Source organism: Pelmatolapia mariae, linkage group LG7, assembly GCF_036321145.2.
Source record: "Pelmatolapia mariae isolate MD_Pm_ZW linkage group LG7, Pm_UMD_F_2, whole genome shotgun sequence".
NCBI lineage: Eukaryota > Metazoa > Chordata > Actinopteri > Cichliformes > Cichlidae > Pelmatolapia > Pelmatolapia mariae.
In genome coordinates, this window is record NC_086233.1 from 63,771,713 (window position 1) to 63,793,918 (window position 22,206).

Here is a 22,206-nt window from a genome sequence, read left to right on the forward strand (position 1 = left end):
TTCTTTGCAAACTCCTTTGACTACGATGACCTGGATGACTGAGAACCTTCACAGACACAAGCCTCTCACTTCCGCACTTCTCGTACTTATAGTACGCACCGTACGTAGTACGCGTACTGCGCGTACTTCAAGCGTGCGGTCTCTTAATTGGGACACAGCCTATATCCACTGTGAGCGACCATCTTTGAACAGAGGGCGGGGCTTACGACACCAACTGTCTGCCATCCAGTTTTGAGATCCTTCCCAGACGCCTTAACGCCCACTCACGTCCTGGGCCATTTGACCTCAGGAAATCACATGATAGGGTGGGGCTAGGTTTCACAGTGAGCTCACCCAAAACCTTCGCTGATTGTGACCTACACCCATTTTCACACCTTGGCTCGTGTTATTAGGTAGACAGGGGTCAACAGGGGTCCATGACCCTCTTGTCTCTTAGAACTAAAGAAGCTTCTAGGATGAAACGTCTTCAAGGAAACTTAAACAAGTCCAGACGTTTTCTTTCCGAGCTCTTTAGACTACCATCAGTAGAGAAGCTTTTAAAACTTAAAAAAGTCTGTATGGGAGAAGCATCATAAAACTGTAAGGCACACATATTTAAGTTCACTCTGATGATCCCCATCACTTTATGTTTTATTCATGTTTTTGGAAACTTGCCTGTAAAGCAGACTAAATAATGTTGGAGCATTTGTCTAAACACATGGAGTATCTAAAACGTTTACCTGCTCTTTTTTGATTTGATACAAACGTCTCAAATCCATCTAGAAATAAACCCTCCCTTTATTGGTATTGTGACAAAAATCAGCCAAAAGTTATAAATGTTTAAAATGTAATTTAATAACAATTTTTCCACAAACACAAAGTTACATGTGCACTTTCTGAATACAGTCTACAAAAAGTAAACAAGTTAGACAGTTTTCTTTGGCTACAAATGCAACACGAACACGCAGAAGCTGAGAGCAGAGGCCGAGCGTGAACGTCCACGCCACCGGTGACTTTACAGTCAGCTGAATGAAACCGGCACGCTCGTTTTCTCAGAATTTCTGGGACAGGTCGCCACAAATGCATGAAATTGGCGTCATACTTGAGTCCTTCTGTTTGTCTTAACTTCTGACTAAAGTGAGTAAATGGCTGCTCACGCACGTTAGTGATTTAGGTAAACTCAGTGCACTAGCTGAAGCCCTTCCAATCAGCCCGACTAACATGGATGACAATTTTGCACAAAGTCTGAGGTCACCATTATATTTGTGTTGGCTGAATTCCAATTTCAAGAAGCTGGTGCCAAATGTTGCTTAAAACTGAGTCGTGGATTAAGGCTGCTTCAGTGTCTCTGACTATCTCCTGTTGTTCTTGCTCCAAACGTACTCGCTGGTCTCATTACAGTTATTACACGTGCTGACTGTAAACTTCTCTAGTCCGCTCCCGCGTCCCTCATCCTTCCACTCTCAGGAGGATGCGGTGCCAGCCCTCATGATCCTGAAAAGCGCGTTGACGTTATTGCTTTTGATGGCGTCTCGACAGGCAGAGATCACTTGGTTCTTGGGCTTACCCACTGCAGAGAAGCATACATAGAGGCAGACACGCTTAATATATCATCTTCTCCCCTGGTTCAATTGGAGGTAGTTAACAAACAGTGCTGCTATGTTAAGAAGTAGTGCTTGTCAGACTTACCTCGAAGCCTGCCGGCTCGCTGTATGGCTTGGTTGACAGACTTGAGACAAGCCAGAAGAGCATTGTGGTTGTTTGAGCGGATCTTGTACTCATTGATTAGATCCCGGTTTAGATCATACAGCTCTCTGTAGCGCTTCTTCATAGTTGTCCTACGGTGGAAACGAACAAAGATGTGAGGAAAAGAAAACACTCGATTAGGAAGTCAACAGTTTTTACAGTTTCATGATAGAAGAACTGACATGAATGAAATGATACTGTAACAGAGGATTTATTCTTCTGCGTTAAATCTATGCTGTAGGTATGTCAAGACTGCAAACCCCTCTGCAACCCTACGCCATAGCCTATGCCGTTATCTGACATGCACGTCCCTGGAAATGTAACGCTGCCTCAGTGCAGCGCTTGACTACCGCCATCGTCTCTGTCAGTGCCGTCAGACCTCTGATCCATTTATGGATTTCTGTTTGCCGCACTTTTTGAACACATCAGTGAGAGAATAATAACTATCACCTTAATAAAGGACTCGTATCATTAGTAAATTCCTGAAGCTAGATCACCAAAACTATTAGATATGTTTACCTGTAGGGGAATAAAAACATGAATAAATAAATCAAACTGTTCACAACAAAGAGAAAGAACCCAGGATTTTATTTCTACCATGGCTGGCAGTGAATAAAACACACGCCTTTCAGGGCACATACATCCATTTGCTTCTGCTTATCCTTTTCAAGGTCGCTGGAGCCTATCCCAGCTGTCATAGGGAGAGAGGCGGGGTACACCCTGGACAGGTCGCCAGTCTGTCATCAGGTTAACATACAGAGGCAGACAACCATTCACACTCACATTCAATCAAGTAAGCCGGAGTACCCGGAGAGAACCCGCGCAAACACGGGGAGAACATGCAAACTCCACACAGGCCTGATGGTGGAATTGAACTCAGGACCTTCTTGCTGTGCAGCAACAGTGCTAGCCACCGCGCCACCGTGCTGCATATACAAGTCCAGATAATTCAACAATAATGTAGCAATATGGCTGCAAGTATTATGAAGTAAAATACTGAGATAACTCACATGTCACCCATTAGGCGCGCGTCCTCTGCTTGCACCAGCATGTTTCTAATGTAGTTGGAGTGGTCAGCCATAGCTGCAGTTAGTTTCTGGTGGACAGAATGGAACTCGTCCACCTAGAAAACACATTTAAACGTACAGGTCACCTTAAATTCAGCTGACCTATTTTTGGCCTGTAGTGTATGACTTGCCCAGTTTAGGAGATAGACTATAGGGACTAAAGTTTTGGTCCACACCTTCTAATCTCAGGAATTTGGACTTTTATTGCTACTGACCCAGGCTGTCCTGAACGTTTGACACTGAGAGCAGATGAAACCTGAGCCAAACCTCAGTGAGCGTAGTGCGTAGCTCCTCAAAATATGTGGGGAAGTCCGCTTCTGCTGACAGGTCCTCAATTGCCAGGAAGGAGGCTAATGATTGGATCAGATCTCCTGCTAGGTCAATATCGTCAGTTCTTATGGTGATCTGATTGGACACATTACAAATTATTATTATTATTATTAAAATACGTATAAACTAATCACAGAGCAAGTCTCTAAGTTCATATAAGAAACAAATGAGTGCTGTGGATATATTATTGTATTGTATATTTTTCACACAGCAGCGTTGATGTGTACCTGTCCATTGCTGGCCATGCTGAAGGACAACAGCCCCCCACCTCTTAGTGAACTAAAGGTAACATCGGGACTCTCCACTCCCTCTGGAAGCAGGAAATTCTGATTCAGCCACATCACCACCTACACAAGAACACAATGACACAGAGCCGAGGATAAGATTAAACAGGAGACACATTTATTATCATTCAATATACAGCAAGTGTACAAGGAATGACATTTCACTGCAGCTGGCTCAAAACAGGATAAAAAAAAGTGCAACATTAAACATGTATTAACATACCAAGCAGAATTTGATTTTATAAATGCAGATGATCGTGTGACAGCCTACCCTCTGCGGTCGATCGTTGATGCTGAAGGCGACCCTCCCTGTGGGCTGTGCAGCCGACGAGTCAACAGCGAGGTCGTACATGGAGAAACGAGGCAGCTGACGAGTGATTTCAAACACATGGAATTGAGTGCTAACGAGGACGAAAAGAACAGGATGACGAGAGAATGAGAGCGGCGTTGTTAACTGCATTAGAAAAAGACTCATTACTCGCAGATCTTACCTAGTTCTCCCTCCAACAAAGGCTTTGATGTGCAGATCCACTGGTATATCCTTTGGGGGCACAATGGGGACTCTGACACAACCAGACAGGTTTTGAGCACTGGGGTGGACAACGTGACTCTCACCCTCAAATATGCCTTCTGCAAAGATGAGCACTGCACGGATAACAGTCTCTGTAAAAGATCAAGGAGAGACTCAGCGACTTATACGCAAACACTCAATAAACGGTGAGATGCGCTAACCCAGCGGTCCCCAACCCCCGGGCCTCGGACCGGTACCGGTCCGTGAGTCGTTTGGTACCGGGCCGCGAGAGTTGAGGCTCGGGTGTGAAATGTATGGTTTTCAGGGTTTTTATCGGTTTTCAGCGTTATTTTGTTATCGTTTTTATCGTTAACTCGGTTTTCCTGGGTCTTTTCACGTGTGTTATGAATAAATCTTCTTTTTTTCGGTACCGGTACTAGTTTTATTTTGTTGTATTTATCCGCAACACCTTAAAGGCCGGTCCGTGAAAATATTGTCGGGCATAAACCGGTCCGTGGCGCAAAAAAGGTTGGGGACCGCTGCGCTAACCAATTCTACCATTTGGTGTTGAAATGCTGAGCTCCACATGAGCCTTCTGGGTCTCTGTAGCAGCTTTCACTGACAGTGCTGTCTGGAGCTGAGTGTTGGCTGGTATGACTCCCATCCCACTGTGTGTCTCTGACACACCCTGAAATAAGACCAGAGTTTATGACCCAGAAATTCTTTATGAACACACAGTTGTGACTACATTCGATCGGAAACGTTGCTTCCAAAGATCAGACTTTTTATTAACATGGATAAATCAATAACAAAAACTCTTTAACACAATTACAAACAGCTGCCTCAAAGGTGCATGTTAAACTGTAATGGCGCCTGTCTGTAAAGCAGTGTGCTCCAGTTCTAGGGGTTTTATAAAGATCTTTCGTTAACGTTTAAGAAGAGCTTTTTAAATTATTGGGATAAAGTACCATAAATATAAAGCCACTGTGTGAAATGCAGAACCCACAAACATCACCAGATGCGTGCCTCTTAAATCCCCATCAGTTTATTGTGACTGAATAAATCACCTTGGCATTCTCCTCGTAGTTGCGAAGCTCAAGCAGCAGATTCTGTCTGCGCTGGCTGAGCTCTCGAACAAGGTCCTGCTCGGCACTCGTGTCCATGAGATTCCCTTTTAGGTCTTTACTGGCTGGCAGATAACCACGAACTACAAATACATTGACAAGTATAGCAACATCCTCTTATGAGCTCACAATGTCAGTCTTGGAAATTATATCTGGCTTGTCCGTGTTCACAGAAAACACACAAGGAAATGTACAAATGTCCATTTTCAACCAGTTCTCACACACACAGACTTACCTTCTCCTTCTGTAGAGGTGCAGATGAGTTGTTTCTGTCCATCCAGCCTGTAGTCTCCCTCCACTACTCCAGCCACAGAAGAAGAGAAGTTGTCTTTGAAAATGACCTCACCGGTGCGGTCGCTGCGAGCGTCAATCTGACATAAAAAGCACACAGAATCCTTGCCAGTTGTTGTCCCACAAAATCATTTTGAAAAAATCCCATGTTAAAACAGTAAGAAGTAGTTTGTGGATAACAGTTGTGTACTCACCTTTCCATTGGACCAACCAGTGATGAGCTCCACAACCCCATCGGCATTCAAGTCAAATGCAAAGATGCTCATTGCATGATTCTTGGACTAAGTGAGGAGAAAAGAGCCCATTACACAGTAGAAAACGGAATTATTTACATTTAACCCCAGCCAAAGAAGAGGCAGAAAAACTGTCTTTACTCATCAGGTTCAAACTGCAGGTGAGCAACGCACTACTGTCCCTAAATCTTCATGCTGTGAAAGGTAACACTGTGTGGGTTCCATCGTTCATGAACGTCCTACAAATGACTATTAGTTACAAGTAGTATTTGTTACTAATTGGCACTACACTAATCCCCGTCAGAGACATTTATACTGGCAGACTTGAGCGGAGAGTCAGTATCATCACCCTGGACCCCCCCCCCAGTAAACGCTACAGGTAGATCAGGTCAAAGACAAACAGACTCAATAAAAGTTTTTACCCGCAGGCTGTCAAACATGCCCCACCTCCACCCTGACTGAAGGTTAACTGTGCTGCTAACATTTATTTACATTTTCACTGTAGTTATAAATAACATTCCTACCTGTATTTATAAAGCAGACTTATTATAGTATAATGCAACCAACATTCCTACCTCTTACTCAATGTGCACTACCACTGATTCCACCTTACAGCATATATAACTTGGATACAACTGTATATATCTGTGTATCTTTTATTCTAAAGTTACTTTAATGTAAAAAATCTACATATTGCTAATGGAGAGATGCCAAACCGCCGTTCATTGTTCTTGTAACAGTGACAATAAAGATCTATCTCATCTAAACCACATTCACAGAACAGATACAGTTTGACATTATCTGGTTATAAATGAATTGAAAAAAAAAATACATTTGGATTAATTAAATGTTTATTGCAGAATAATCTTAAAGTTTTGAACTTTTAGGAAACATAAAAAGTACAAAAACAAAATGAAAAGAAGGAGAGACACCAAAGAAATGAAGAACGTATGCAGATGATTACGGTACCTTGATTCTCCAGTAGCGGGCAGCGCGGTCATACACACCGACAGTGCCATTAGCCAGAGCATAACCAAACCTGCTGCCGTGCATATGGCACAAAGATGTTACTGTCTGTTGGAGGAAGACACACAGATAAGAAATTGTACAACACATTAGTGCTACAAGTGTTTTATTATTGCTTCTTGTGCACAAAGCACATTAAAAACATGTAACACAACATGATCAAGCTAGCAGTTACCAAGCTACATATTGCATCCTCATTTTACCTCATTCTCAGTCATCTCTGACACAAGTTCATCCTCTTTGAACACTCTGATGTCAAAATCCTCAGACCCCACCAGGAGCTGTGAGTACAACAGCAACAACAGCCAGCTTTATTTATATGGCACCAAATGACAACAACAGTCACCTCAAGGCAGTTTGTATTGTAAGTTAAAGACCCTCCAGTCATATTTGCATGAATTAATTTCATACCTATATTTATAACAGAACTGTAAGATGCTCTGTTACAGAAATACTGTTACTGAAATTGTAGTGTGTTAAGTGGAAGGCTCCCCGACTACTGGGCAGTCAAGACTTACCTCGTTTTTTCCATCTCCAGTGAAGTCACAGAGCACCAGAGACCTGACATTATCTCCAGTGACCTAAGAAAATGTAGTTTAAGATCAAGTGGAGCACAATTTTTTATAAATATGTGAAAAATATGTAAACATTCATGATTTTAGACCAAGAAAACCAGTTTGATGAGATCTGTTACTAGTTAACACATAAAAACTAAAAACACTAGATACTGGGGGGAAAAAAATCTTGGTTTTTTCTTACCGTCCAAAAGTGGTCATTGCCCTGATAGTCAAAGCCTTGCAAGGCACAGTTCCCTCCAATGATAGCAAGAGGAGAGGGGATGTCCCCAAGTTTCCCCAACACAATGGCATTAGCTCCATCTGTCACCTGCACACAGAGAAGAAACACGTTTAAATACAAGCCAGCTTCTCATCGTTTTGGGCAAAGCATTTATAATTGAGCCACTTTTCATTTTGTGATTTGAACTATGAAGCAGAGATTTTTACTTGTCTCAACTGCATAATTAGCTGAGTCAGTCAGGTTGTGGCATCAGCTGGATTAATCAGTAATTCTGTCACTTTTTAAACCAAACTACATATAAAAAATCTCAAATCAACAGAACTAATTAAGAATTGTTTGAATCCTGATTTAAATATAGAATAACACAAGTCACAACACCCAGTTCCAATATTTTTCCTGACTTTACTCACCTCTCTGTAAAATGTGTCAGCATTGTCATGGACATCATAAGCCAACAGGTTTGTCTGGGATCCCACCAACAGTGTGTCCCCAGTAGTATTTGGTCCCAGTCTTCCTGCAGTCAAACAGGTGACTGCCTGATTGATGTTGAGCAGAGAAATGTCAGAGTCTTGGGCACTCTGGCTCAGTCGGTGAGCCACAGGTCTCTGGCCACGGGTGTGGGGGTTGTGAATGAAAACCTTTTAATGAGAAAGACAACAAGAGAGTTGGGAACTGCCAAATGCTCCAGAGAGTCAGCAGTTCTTTTCCACACAGAGCCAGATAAGTTTGGGTAAACGAAATCATCATTTGAAAACTGCGTTCTATATTTACTGAGGTTCTAATTGTCTAACATTAAAATTAGCTATTAATGTGAAACAGGTAACTGTGACAAGTACGATCAAAAAAGAAATCAGGAAGAGAGCAAATACTTGGTTGTTTTCACTCTCATCGTGTCACAAAAACATGATAGTAATTTTCCTACAGCATGGATGATATTTATCACATAACTGTGAGGATTTTGCAAACATTTATTTCCCTCACCTTTCCAGCCTGCGTGGCGGCAGTAAGGCATGGATGAACCCCATCAAACTGTCCAATAGTCACCATGCGAGGGTTAATCTTGTGGTTCAGCTTCAGAGTGAATATGGGGACCAGCATGATGCTTACTCTGGTCTTAATATAGAGATGAGAATTTACTTTGAATCAAATATCTCACACACAAGACGAGAAGGTTGCCTAAAAATAAGCAAAAGGTGATGAGTAACTTTGCCACACTAATGTAATTACAGGCTTTAGCTCAGCCAGCCACAGGCGACTTCCGTTGCCTAGCAACAAGGAGTCGCAAGCTAAAGCTTTTCATCTGGCTAATCTCTCCGTCGTTTGCTCCAGAAGAATGGCATTTAAACAACCACAAGACACCACACCCGACACCTTCACACATCGTAAGCCCTGCATAAACACCAAGTACGGCATGGTGCTTTCTGCTGAAAGAAATATTGGACTTAAATGCATGGAAAGCTAGCACAACTAGCTGACATTAACGTCGATGTCTTGGAACTCGCAGGAAACAAGTCCAAACTACTGTCGGCCCAACAACAAAAGACATCACTAATTTGTGACAAACGTACCAGGCCCACACGTTAGCAGCAAAACTTCGATTTTTGTTCCAAAGAATCCAGTCGCTAATGAGCTACCTGGATAAAATGATAACACGGCCACAGGAAGTCGATTAGCTGCCAACATCCGGTCTGCTGTTTTCAAAATAAATTACACAACTCAGAGAGGCAGTGGGCTAATGTTGCTATACATCGAAGAAAAATGCATTTCTTCTTCTTCTTTCAACAGATCACCTTCCTTCATCTTAACCTATTCCTAATATTGTGTCACCCCAACCCACTGCATGTCCTTCTTCAATATATCCACGAACCTGCTTTGCTATCGTCCTCTATTCCTTCAGCTTGGGAGCTCCATCTTCAATATCCTTGTGCAGAGGCGGGACTGTGGATGTATTGGACCTCTAATATACTCATTTTTAATCTTGTCTTGTCACTCCCACTCAAAATCTTACTATCTCAATTCTGCCACCTCCAACTCATCCGCCTGTCTTTTTTCATATTTCTACTGCCACATATCACAAGTCTCACTGCCATCTTGCAAACCCTCTATTTCACTACTGTTACCAATCACCCCTGGCGCTCATCTTAACACACGCTACCTGCCTCACACACGTGTGTGTTCTGTTTCGTTTCTACTGACTTTGATTCCACGGCACACCTCTACCCCTCCAGGCTCTCACTACAGATAACAATGTTGTCTGTGAACATCATGGTCCACAGAGACTTCTGCCTAACCTCTTCTACCAGCCTGTCAGTCACCACTATCTCATCACCTGTCCAAATGGGGATCAGATCAGAATTCTGTGCTCCTAAGGACTACCACATGATCGGCCTACGGTGTCTCTACGTTTATTTTATTAGTAGTTTTCAAAACAAACAAACAAAAAAAACACCACCACCACCAACAACAACAGGAGTTTTAGTAAATAAATAAATAAATCCTGACAACTAAGGATTCAATTCAGTGGGACAATCTCAGATTTTTCATTGAAAAGGTGTAGGCGGAAACTTAAGCTTGTTACATCTGCACTTTTTACTTGCATGATATCATAAATGAATTACACTAACACGCGTAAAACAAAACACAACCATAAAAAACGTCAATAATAACTTTGCCACTTGGTTTTTGAACTTTAAAAATTGAAGAAAAACTTAATAACTTAACTCCTCATCAAATTTTCCACTTCCACAATTTGTAAGCAATATACATATTTTTTAACCACTTACTTCTAAATTTCTATTTTCTAAATTTCTAATTTAGAAGTACTGATAAGTTCTGTGTGGTTAGAGAGTAATTAAATATGTTAAATAACTCTCTTCACAGTCACAAAGGTCAAGTCCAACTGCATGAGAAAAGTAATGATTTCTGTTGTTGTGTGTTTTCATAAAGTGATTGTCAACAGTCTATCTTTGTAAAAAAGAAAAAGAAAGAAAACAAAGCAAGGGCTCGTCCGGGATTTGAACCCGGGACCTCTCGCACCCAAAGCGAGAATCATACCCCTAGACCAACGAGCCAGTTGAGAACCACACCTGCATCTGGAATTGTTAACTATAAAGACGTGCTGTTGAACTCTTCAAAACTTGTGATGTGGCACTTTGGCCTTGTCATTTTAATCCGGCCAAACATCACCCTCTGGTGGTGGACAACAGTATAGCTTCAACTTGTTCAAATCCCGTCCAACCATCCAGTTCGGGGGGGGGGGGCGGGGGGCACGTGAAACAGTGTCAGAGTCATAGCTGGACTGGCCATCGGCGCACGATGGTGATTTTTCGTTTTTATCGGCCGATGGGTTTTTTTGTTTTTTGTTTTTTTTTTGTAACGGCATAAACAATGAAAGGTGGTGGATTGGCCAGATGCTGGCCGATGTGTAAAAATAACTCAGTTGTTTGGTGGTGGCGGTGGTGGAGCTTCCACAGAGGCCAGCAGGTGGATGAGGGAAAGGGGAGGCAGGAGGAGGAGAGACCCGAGGCGGCCGCCGGTCCGAGCGTCAGGTGAACTGAACTTCAGGTAAGAAGTTATGACCTGCAGTCTATCTGGGTCAGATATAAACCAAGTTTAGGTGGAGTTTATTGTCGTTGTGCTGACTTTTTACAGTCAGTTACAATAACTCGTACTGCGTGCTAGCTAGCATGACGGAGTTTCTATACAGCTGGGTGGGTGCTGTGATGTTACTGATAGTGAACTTTATTTTATTCATAAGGTTAGTTAGTAGAGTTGCCAACCGTCCCGTAATAAACGGAATCGTCTCGTATTCAGAGAAAATATTACGCGTTTCGTATTGAGGTGAAAAGGAACACAGTTTGTCCCGAACTTCAGCTACAATGGAAAAAGACACAAAGCTGGATTTATTCTGTCTTTACGCTGCACAGCTGCCTCTTCTTCTCTCATTCAATCATGAAACTGATCAGTGATCAGCTGATCGGCTTTTCTCTCTTGTTTGTTTATCGCTCACTTTGCGCCAGAAAGAGGAAACCAGCGGATGTCGCGCTAAACAACAGCAGCACGTTTAAGCTTGATCAGCTGTTGTTAGAATTTATTTAATATTAATTTCTAGTATCAGCTGATGTTTGCTGGAGCCACAGCTGTAAAGCTGCTGGTCATGATATCGTTTGGATATGTGGTGAGAGGGAAACATGAAGATGAAACCAGGAGATGTCTTTACTGAATCATCAGAGCTGAACAGGTGATGGAGAAACAGGTTTACCTTTTAGGTGACATGAAGGAGTTGAAGGGAAGTTATGAACTGTTTCTGAGAGACAAATAACACCAGGATCCTTTTCTATGTAGCTGACAGCTGGTAACTGTGCAGGGGCGGGTCTAGCAAAGTTTTGCCAGGGGGCCAGGTAGTAGTGATGGGATTTCCGGCTCTTTTTAGAGAACCGGCTCTTTCAGCTTGGCTCACTAAAAAGAGCCGGCTCTTTCGGCTCCGAACCGGCACTTCAGGTTGTTTTGTTGCTTTAATTAATTTATTATTAACAATAATATTAAATTATGCACAAAAGGAATTAGTAATGTAAAAAAAAAAAGTGGTTTTATTTATATATGTTTATATATAAATATATACGGTGGCCCCTAGAGACAAAGCACGTACAAACTCCAAAACACATTTCTAGCGTTAACTGAACTTCCAAAACAGAGCTACCTAGATCACTTAAATTGATTGATTAAATTGAAAGCATATGTGTATTGTTTGTGTATTTATACACAAGCACTCATATATATTCAAATAATAAAAAAAAAAAAGTTCATTTACCTGTTACTACCACACACCAAATCCGGTCGTTGGTAATTGCTGGCTTGTGTAGCCTCTAGGTAACAAAAGCTCAACACTGCGCCTAGCATCCTGGAGCACTTCTGTTGTGTTTTGGAGTTTTTATGTGGTTTGGAGTTTGTACGTGCTTCAGGGTTTGTACGTGTTTTGAAGTTTATACGTGCTTTGTCTCTAGGGGCCACCGTAAATATACTTTTATTTATTCACTCAACACAACTAGTCACAGTTCAACTTTTAACTATTTAAATTTTCAGCTTTTTCCTTTTAAACAAATTTAAAATGAAACAACACAAAACACTGCAAACCACAGCACAATTAAATATAAATTAAAATATGAAAAAGAAGATGCACATTCTCTGTCATATGGGCCTGCATGAATAAACTTTCTGAATCCTTTATCATCTGCAACTGAAAATAGTTGTGGATGATTACTATACCTTTCTAATGTGACGTTGTTGTCCCTGGCTCTCTTTCTCTCTCTCTCCCTCCCGCTCTGTTCCTGTGCTACTGAGAGTGTAACTACCGCCCCTCCCCCCTCTGCCCAGCGCAAAGCACAAGGCTCGCGTGCAGAGTGAAGCGGAAAAAAAAAGCGAGAGAGAGGGTGAGAGAAAGGAAAAAAAAACCACGGTTCGCAATAAGGAGCCGGCTCGCGTCGTTCACGTCAAAGATCCGGCTCTAAGAGCCATTTCGTTCGCGACCAACACATCACTACTAGGTAGGGCATTAACAGGGAGAGGGGGGCACAAAGAAATACTTTTCTTTCTTATTCTCATTTAAAATGTTTCGCTTTTATTAAATAATTATCTGAATCTTGCATCCAAAGTTTTTATCTGACATACAATGTATAGAAATCATACATATACCAACAAGACAGTGTACATCACTGTCACAACAGTTGCTCACTGCAAATGTATTCTAGTTAAACTGTTGCACCGACACAAATGGTCTACTATATCAGTAATCATATCAATAGTCCAATGAATCACAACAGAAAAGCTTTGACCTCTGAACTTTGGCTTCATAGAGACCCACTGTTGGACTTCTAAATTTGTGATATATGGTACTCTGGCCTCAGCACTTCATCCAGTCCCCTACCACCCTCTGTTGGTGGACAACATTATAGCTTCAACTTCTCCAATGTTTCTATACCACAGAATTATAAACATTCTTAATAAATCAATCAATAAATAAATGGAAACAAAACTTAGGTTTTTGTAGATTTGTCACAGTTAAATGTCAATAAAATTTTAATAATAGCCAAAGAAAACCGAATGAACTACAAAATGCTTTTAAAAAAATATGATTTGAGTGAAACAGCAAAGAAACAAGGTCAGTGACTGTCAGTCTCCAAAGAGCTAACGGTGCGTTCACACCGAACACGGTAGACGCGACCAGAGCGTCAGGTTTACATGTAAAGTCAATGGAGAAGCGCAATGAAGCGCGACTGGGGGTCCCGCGAAAACGCGTCAGTCGCGCGAATAAAAATACGCGCGTCAGTTTGTGTGGTGCATTTTGTGCATTCGCGCATATTGCGTCTACCGCTCGAGTAGAACTCGCTGAACTCCAGCCTCAAGTCGCGCCGCGACAACCAATCAGGAGCCTGGTGACGTGGCTCTGACCTAGGTCAAAGGGGCAGGTCCAGCCAAAGCCCTTCATTCTTCATTCAATATGGAGGAAAGGCTAATCAATGCTGTAGCAAACCACCCGGAGCTGTACGACACCAGCTGCTTTCTGTACCGAGACAGGAATAAAAAGGACCGAGCTTGGAGGAAGAAATGTGAAGCGATCGGGCAACCTGGCAAGTTCATTCATTTCTCTTTTTAAAATTTTGACTGACCCGGGGAAGCCGCGCAAAAAGCTAGCAAGCCCGCGTACTGCCCCGCTATTTTCCCACTGATGTACAAATACCTTTCCGCTAACAAGATAATGTAAAGTGAAAAGAGAATCAACTTGTGAGAACTGTAAGTAATGTTCATGTGTGTGTGAAAAAAGTGTATAAAGTGCGTGGCGAGGGGCTAGTTATTCTGAGAACCCCTGCTGCAATAGAGATTGAAAATGTGACGTCATTCAGGGGTAAAACCGCAAAGGATACTGGGAAGTAGTGGCAAGAGGTAATAGCGGGCACAGGCTTTCAATAGAAATCAGTTACACAGCGATAAAAAGAAACATAAAATGGCAAGAAGCTGTTGTATTATTAACTGCACAAGCCGGGCGAACGGCAGCCGCGTGAAGTCGACGGGAAATGCGATTGGTTTTCATCGGATTCCGGCGTGGAAGAGAAATTGTCCAAGCCATGTCTCCGAAGTCACGAAGAGGCGACGGATGGCCTGGATTGCCGCTATCAGAAGACCTAATATAACGTTCGAAAACACTCCACCGCACATGTTAGTCTGCTCCAAGCATTTCCACAAAGGTAAGTGTTTTGTGGTAGTTAATATGTCTTATATGGCGCTGAACAGAAATCATCGCGCTATGCTCCTTTGTTTATTGTGGCTGTGTGTAATGTTGGCTGTATTTTGTAGGCAAACCAGCCTACGAAATGCTGGAATGCGATCCAGACTGGGCACCCTCTCTCAAACTGGGCCACACAGACTTTAAAGCTTCTACCACAGCGAGATTTGATCGGTTAAAACAGAGATCGAAATCAAAACAGCCACGAAAAGGCCCGCGTTCCTCTGGGGCAGAGACAGCTCATCCAGGCGAAATCCATGCAGGTAAAATTGTCAATGTACATAAATAAATTCCACTTTTTCCACATTAAGCACTGTCTTGTTTTTGCACATAAAGTGATCTTGTCTTTGTCTGTGTGCATGTGTGTCTTTCAGCACCAGTCACTACGGAAACTACAGCTGAGATCGAACCACAGCAGCTAACTCCACAGCACGAGGATGAAGATCTGCAGGAGTGTAAAATGTGTTCTCTAAGGTTACAAGAAATAGCACACCTGCAGGAAGAAAACCTAATATTAAAAAAAGAACTGTCCAAAAAGAAATTAGACAAGGAATTCTTGAAAGACGAGAACTCTAAAGTTAAATTCTACACAGGGCTGCCTTCTTTTGCTTTACTAATGGGGGTGCTACAACAAATCAGCCCGAGCTTGCCAGACACTGACAGGAAAGTTTCCCAGTTTCAGATGCTCTTGTTGACTCTCATGCGTTTAAGACTCAACCTTCCAATTGCACATATTGCACACCTCTTTGATATTAGCCGGACAACCACTTCCACTGTGTTTAACATTACTGTAAATGTGTTATACGCTCACCTCAGTCCATTGGTGCACTGGCCTGGAAGACATTGCTTACAGGCCAGTATGCCACACCAGTATGTAGAGATGTTTGGTGACCGGGTGACAGTTATTATTGACTGTTTTGAACTGTTCATAGAGAGGGCACAAAATTTACGCGCCATGGCGGAGACATATTCTACATACAAAAGTAGACACACAATGAAATATCTCATTGGCATCACACCACAGGGGACCATCTCTTTCATTTCTAAAGGATGGGGAGGGCGTACCAGCGATAAATGAAAAGCTGAAACATCTGGCTTTCTACAGAAACTTTCACCTGGGGACATAGTGCTCGCAGACCGGGGTTTTGATATCAGGGAAAGTGTTGCCTTAATGGGTGCCACTTTAAAAATTCCAGCATTTACACGGGGTCGCAGTCAGCTACAAGCAAAAGATGTGGAGGACACACGAAAAATGGCACATGTCGGGATCCATGTTGAACGCGTTATAGGCTGTCTACGGTCCAAGTACACTATCCTAAACGACACCATCCGTTTAGGTTTTGTGGTGCCATGCGAAGGTGAGAACATGACTTTGCTGGATAAGATAGTCGCTGTATCATGTGCGCTCACAAATATGTGCCCAAGTGTTGTTGTGAAGCAAGCAAGTGATGAATAACTGTTTTCCAATTTGCTCTTGTTTTGTTGTGCAGCTGTGTTTTTAAACAAATCAACTATTAATGCACAACGGTATACTATTTTGCCTTTGTCCTGTAAGCTTCAATAGTAACATGTAACACTGTTGTCAGTTATAAATAAAGACAGTCCTGATGAAAGACTTGTGCAACACTTACTTTATTTGTATTGGTTCTGACACTGTATATTAGTACAGACTGAAAAGAAAGATTGCGTCGGCCCATTCTGGACATAAAGAGATAATTTACAGCACAGCTGTAAAGTGCAGTGGTGTGACAGACATTTATAGCAATTTAAACACGTTCTAATAATTCACTGTGCATAACAGAACAACAGGTAACACAAACCATAAAGTGCAGAGTACAGGAAGATGGGTCCACCGTAATGTGACACTAAACATGAAATCACAAGAAAGTCCTTTTCTTTGCCTTTTCATCGAGTCTGTCTTTGTACGGACCGGCATTGTTCTCCTTCGTTTTGTACATTCCTTTTTTGGTGAGGAAAGAAAAAGCAAGACGGTACTGGAACGTGAGAATAAACGTTTTGCGGTGCTGCAAATGCCTGCATTTAATGCGGTAATTTGAATGTCTTGCCACCACCTCCCGGCATGCAATGCGCGAAAGTCACGTGGTCTGTCAATCTCTATAAATGAGGGACCACTGTAAATACTTTCTCTATGACTACTGTTTTCAACCTGTTAACATTTAGTATTGTCTTGACAGAGTCAACTGATTCTGCAGCAGAGCATCCCCTGTTGCTTCTCCTGGCTCCCCAGTCCCTGGTCCCTCCGCTCCTGCTGCTGCACCCACAGGTATGTAATTGTAGCAACAGATGTAAAGCAAGCACTGATAGCTTTTTACTCGCTTGAATTCCCTTGTGATCACCTTTACTAAATATCTACAACCAATCTGATTGTATCCTGTTTTTTCAATGTTGAAAATGAAAATCTAGTAGCAGCCTTCTCATTTCTTTGTGTTGTTTTGTGTGTGTTTTACAGGCCCACAGAAGAGGACAGCTCCGAGGCGGACGAGGGACGGGTCCCAGGACGGTCCATCGGCGGTGGAGCTGGCCATCCTGGAGTCCCTGAAGAGGCCACGCCAGTCTCCAACGGAGCATTTCCTCCTCAGCCTTGTTCCTGCACTGGAGAGCATGCCGCCTCAGACGAGAGTATTAGTGAAATTTCAAATTTATAAATAAATAAATAAAGTTTTTGAAAACAGCACAGCTGTGTTAAATTTGGAAACATTGGACCCGAGCAATCAGTAGTTTTCTGATGAGGCAGCAGCTCTCCAGGGCAGAAACAATGTTCTTAGTTTTCTCCTCCTTCTCCCTGAGGCTCTTCCACTTTAAGCTGGGTCCTTTTTATTCCTGTCTCTCTGTAAACAGTTATATTTTATATATTTATGTTTAATGTTTTTCTGTTTGAGAATTTTAATATTATTTGAAATAAACTTTTGTAATGACTAATGTCTCAGTTCTACTACACAGCAAATATTGGCACACGACTTGACACATGTAGAATTAATTTTATATTATACTAATGAAAAAATATACTACTATATAGGAACATAGTGAAGACCAATTATTTAAGAGCATAAAGAGAGGTTAGTTTATTTTGGAGTAGAGCTCCATTTATTAAGAAAATTTTAAAAAGGCAGGAACGCTCTTTAGAGGTTTGTGGGTGGCTCAGAGCCGTTGTGGGGAAGTCACTGGGACTTCAAATGGGCTTTTCTTTTGGCTGTCAAGACGCTGCTCCCTCCATCGAGAAGTGGGCCATGAACTTCTCCCTCACCAGGACAGCCTCTCTGGAGGAGTTGTTGGCTGCTACACGACCCAGGAAAAATTAACCTGTGATAAGACAGCATATCAAGATAGAATTGTTATTATCATATAACTAAAGATGAACCAAACTGTTCACAATTTTATCTAGCTCTCAGTTTTAAGAAAGGCTGGTGACCCCTGTTATAGAGTCTGACAGCTGCAGTGATTATATACAAATATTCAACTATACCAGAATTAAACCAGGTCTAAATAAAAAAAAGGACTTTATAAGATAGACCTTTTGAGTATCACTAGAAATATTATAAACAGTCGTCTCCATACCACAGTTTGCTATCAGTAAACACCGACGGCATTCACTGATAGCATACCACATCCATGTTATCAGTGTATAAACGGATGGTTTAGCATATATTAGCACAGGTATCAATAAAGGACTACCGTATTAAACACTTTTACTAACCTCAGGCAGACGGACAGGCGCTCTGCAGGTGGGATTGAGCGCCTGTAGTTGGTGTCTAGGCGGGTGATGCTTGGACCGACGCGGGACAGCAGCTCCTCAAACTGGGCGAGGGAAAGACGGTGATTTCGCTGAAATCGGCCGTCATCGGCCTCACCAAACTGCTCATGCTTCTGGAGGACCTGATGGACCCAGGTACGGCGAGGACGTCCTTTGCGCCGCTGCTCTGCTCTCCACAGTAAATAGAGAAGGGAGACTCTCTCTTCAAGCGCTAGCTCGACAGCTGCCATCTTGCAAACATACCGTCTGGCACTACTTCCTCCCACATTTCCGCTTCACGCGCGATCAATTCGCATTGGACGCGCGTCGAGGTGCGAATGTGCACGCGACCAGCTAGGGGCGTCTGGCGCGTTTTGGTCGCGTCTATCGCGTTCGGTGTGAACGGACCGTAAGAAACAATTTCAAAGACTCCACTGGTAACAAATGCAAAAACCTTTGAAGAGCCATGAACCTTCTCTAACAAAATCACTTTAAGGGTGCTTTTGACCCATCCAGGAGGTCACATAACAACATATAAAGAGCTCCATTTTAATGTCCCACCCACATCTGGTCGAGGCGGAGGAGTTGCTACCATCTTCAGAAATCGCTACAGGTCTAAACAGGTTTCATTGGAATTTTATTTTTCCAGTTTTGAACAGTTGCTATTTGAAACAGCCTGTTCTCCCCCTGTACTGTGCACAATACTATACAGGGCCCCAAAATACAGTGCGGACTTTATAAAGGAATTTGCTGCATTTCTGACTGAAGTCACGATAAAATGTGACTCCTTTCTTATTGTCAGGGATTTTAATATTCATGTGTGCTGTCCAGAAAGGCCCATGGTTAAAGACTTTTTCAATCTTACTGATTCTTTTAATTTAGTTTGATGTGTGTCTGCACCCACACAAAGGTGTGGCCACACTCTCGATCTGGTTTTAGCACACACGTTGCCTGTTTTTAAGCTGAAAGTCTCTGACCCTGTTTTCTGTCCCTGTTGTTAAATTCTTTCACAGCACCACGGTTCTCCACCTACTATAATCAATTCTCCATTCCTGAGACACTCCAAAACGTAGAGGAACTCAGTTCTAGGTTTCATACCACTTGTCAGACTGCCTTGGATATTGTTGCCCTTCTAAAAATCAGGCATGTTAAGACGAAGTTTGAACCTTGGTTGAACGATGAAACCCGTGCTGCGAGGCGTGAATGTCGTAGGGCTGAGCGGAGATGGAAAAAAGATAACTTACAGGTCTCTTTGCAAAATTTAAGAGCGCACTGGTCCTTATATCAGTTTACAGTAAAAGAAGCAAAGCGGAAATACTTTGCTAACATTATTTTGATAAATTATCGGAAATCACATATATTGTTTAAGTCAGTTGAGACCATTTTAAGCCCTCTTTCTGCTCTCAGTTTTGAGCTTTCACATGAAATGTGTGAAAAGTTTCTGCACTTCTTTATAAACAAGGTAGCCTCGGCTAGGGCGCAGATTATTTTGCCCACATCTGACGCCTCTGATCCTCCAATTTGCTCGGCTGTCTTTAAACAGTTTGAGTCGGTTACTCTTGCTCACCTACAGGAGGCGGTGGATCATCTAAAGCCTGTAGGCTCACCCTACGATGCTATCCCTCCCCGTTTTCTGAAAGAAGTTGTTTTCTACCATAGGTTCAACTGTTTTAACCATTTTGAATAGCAGCCTTACCTCAGGTGTGGTTCCAAAGAATTTCAAAGATGCAATTGTGCAACCACTTCTTAAGAAACCTGGGCTAGATACAAATCCGGTTTTGAAAACTTTAGACCATCTAAGCTGCCCTTTTTATCTAAAGTCTTGGAAAAAGTAGTATATAACCAATTGATCCCGTACTTGAATGCACAAAATGTTCATGAGATTTTCCAATCTGGTTTTAAAGCAATGCATAGCACTGAATCGTCACTTTTAAGAATTTTTAATGATATATTTTTATCATGTGATTCTGGTGAAAGTGTCATTCTTATCTTACTCGATTTAACTTCTGCATTTGACACTGTAGACCATGAAATTTTAATCTCGCGTTTGGAGCAGTGTGTCGGTATAACAGGTGTGGCTCTGAAATGGTTCAGGTCTTACTTAACAGACTGAACCTTTTCAGTTCGCCCAGGAAAGTGTGAGTCCTCCCTTGCTCCGTTGTCTCATGGAGTACCACAGGGTTCCATTCTGGGCCCTATCCTGTTTTCGCTTTATTTACTTCCCTTGGGCTCAATTTTTAGGAGACATGGACTCTCTTTTCACTGGTATGCAGATGACTGCCAGATTTATGTTCCTCTTAAAAAGAAAGATGGGTCGTCTGTAAATCGCTTCCAAGCATGTCTGGAGGACATCAAGTCGTGGTTGGCGCTAAACTTTCTTTGTTTTAATGATTCTAAAAGTGAAGTAATGGTGTTTAGACCTGCCTCCGCTGGTGTTGTGTGTGTTCATTTGCAAACCCCGAAAATTTTGTAAACCAGAGATTGTAAATCTGGGTTTAAAAATGGATCCTGACCTTAAGCTTGAAAGCCAGATCGGGTCGGTTGTAAGCAATGTTCCCTCTAATTTTTCATGTGTCTGAGCGAACACACAAACTCCCTGAGCGGTCCCTTGGACCACTGTGAGCAACAGCAGACGTGTGCACTGTGGTCACGCCAGCATCCAATCCATCCAAGTTACATGGTTTATTAAAATAATCAGATTACAGCATTTACATTTATGTTAGACTACTTTTAATTAACTGCTTTAGCCCACTTACAGTGAAAATTAAAAATAAAATCTTGTTCATGACCTGTGTAGTATGTTAACACTATTGGAAGTAAAAATAACTTGAACTCCAATTTTGAAAACAAAACTTTCTTTTTTTTTCTATAAAGCTCTGACTTGTATTATGAGTGTGAGTCTGTGGTCTGGGAGAGAGTCCTGTAACTCTCTGTCTGCAAAATACAGTAAATAATGACCAATGTTGGGCAATTAATTATATAGTTACTTCTTCAAAAAAGTAACTATACAAAGTAACTTTGTTGTTATGCAAACAACAAAGTTTTTTGCAGCTGTTTACCTAAAAATGCAGCCAAGGCGTTTTTTTAAATAAACATTTCAAACTATTTACAGAACAATCAGCTGTTCTGCATCAAATCTGATGCCACACAAATTATTTGTGCCACTCCAAAAATAATTTCTGTCCACTATGAGATAAAGGAGAACAACAGCCTGATACCTGCAGGCCTGACAACAGGAGATGTATCACTCCTGTAACACCTGTAACATTCAGCAGTCGCCTCATTGTTCTGACACACACAGCAAAACTATTGACTACACTACACACTAACTACACAAGACAACACACTGACTGACTCCAAACACACTAAACGTTGCAAATCTCTCACATCTCAAAACACCGCTGTCACTCCTAAAACTCCCCCCTCCCTAAACAACTAAATGCCATGTTGCCATATCATTTTTTGATTGGTCCACATGGTACATTTTTCCACCAATAGGAAAGGGTGGAGGGGGGCTGTTTTTGCTCACAGGCTTTCGAGGTTTTCCTTATAAAACGCAGTTTTTACCGTTTCTTCCCGCAGTAAATATAAACAACGATAGTATTCAGGAAGAAAACCAAACATTGCAGATATTTTTATCATAACTCTGGTTTTACGTGGTCTATCAACACAATTTAAAAACTGGTATAAAGTCCACACTTTTTCCGTCAATTGTTCCGTCTGTCCTGCTCACATCTCCAATGGTTGTACACGTTGTCATTAACGTGGCTTCACTCCACATCAGCCA

General features: G+C 42.0%; 1 protein-coding gene, 1 long non-coding RNA gene and 1 other non-coding gene across 3 annotated transcripts; 1 reads left to right on the plus strand and 2 right to left on the minus strand.

The window, feature by feature from the left end:
- Positions 1–816: 816 nt before the first annotated feature.
- bbs2 (Bardet-Biedl syndrome 2) lies at positions 817–9,067 on the minus strand. Its single transcript, XM_063480208.1, has 18 exons — positions 8,958–9,067; positions 8,371–8,502; positions 7,800–8,027; positions 7,351–7,476; positions 7,110–7,172; positions 6,795–6,872; positions 6,535–6,639; positions 5,527–5,613; positions 5,277–5,412; positions 4,985–5,124; positions 4,476–4,605; positions 3,898–4,069; positions 3,678–3,807; positions 3,350–3,469; positions 3,060–3,197; positions 2,736–2,848; positions 1,669–1,817; positions 817–1,549 (listed from the first exon to the last, which is right to left on the minus strand). Exons 2-18 carry the CDS (start codon positions 8,485–8,487, stop codon positions 1,443–1,445), a joined length of 2,139 nt encoding a protein of 712 aa, XP_063336278.1. The 5' UTR covers positions 8,488–8,502; positions 8,958–9,067; the 3' UTR covers positions 817–1,442.
- Positions 9,068–10,388: 1,321 nt separating this feature from the next.
- trnap-ugg (transfer RNA proline (anticodon UGG)) lies at positions 10,389–10,460 on the minus strand. The gene has a single exon. It is a non-coding gene; the product is annotated as a tRNA-Pro (tRNA).
- A 228-nt stretch (positions 10,461–10,688) lies between these two features.
- LOC134630239 (uncharacterized) lies at positions 10,689–17,608 on the plus strand. Its single transcript, XR_010094260.1, has 3 exons — positions 10,689–10,953; positions 16,864–16,952; positions 17,139–17,608. It is a non-coding gene; the product is annotated as an uncharacterized LOC134630239 (long non-coding RNA).
- Positions 17,609–22,206: the final 4,598 nt, after the last annotated feature.

Coding starts and splice junctions, on each gene's coding strand:
- bbs2 (XM_063480208.1), bottom strand. CDS start 8,487: ATGCTGGTCCCCATATTCACTCTGAAGCTGAACCACAAGATTAACCCT. Junction 5,125..5,276: donor CACCTCTACAGAAGGAGAAG/GTAAGTCTGTGT, acceptor ATGTATTTGTAG/TTCGTGGTTATCTGCCAGCC. Junction 4,606..4,984: donor ACTACGAGGAGAATGCCAAG/GTGATTTATTCA, acceptor GTCTTATTTCAG/GGTGTGTCAGAGACACACAG.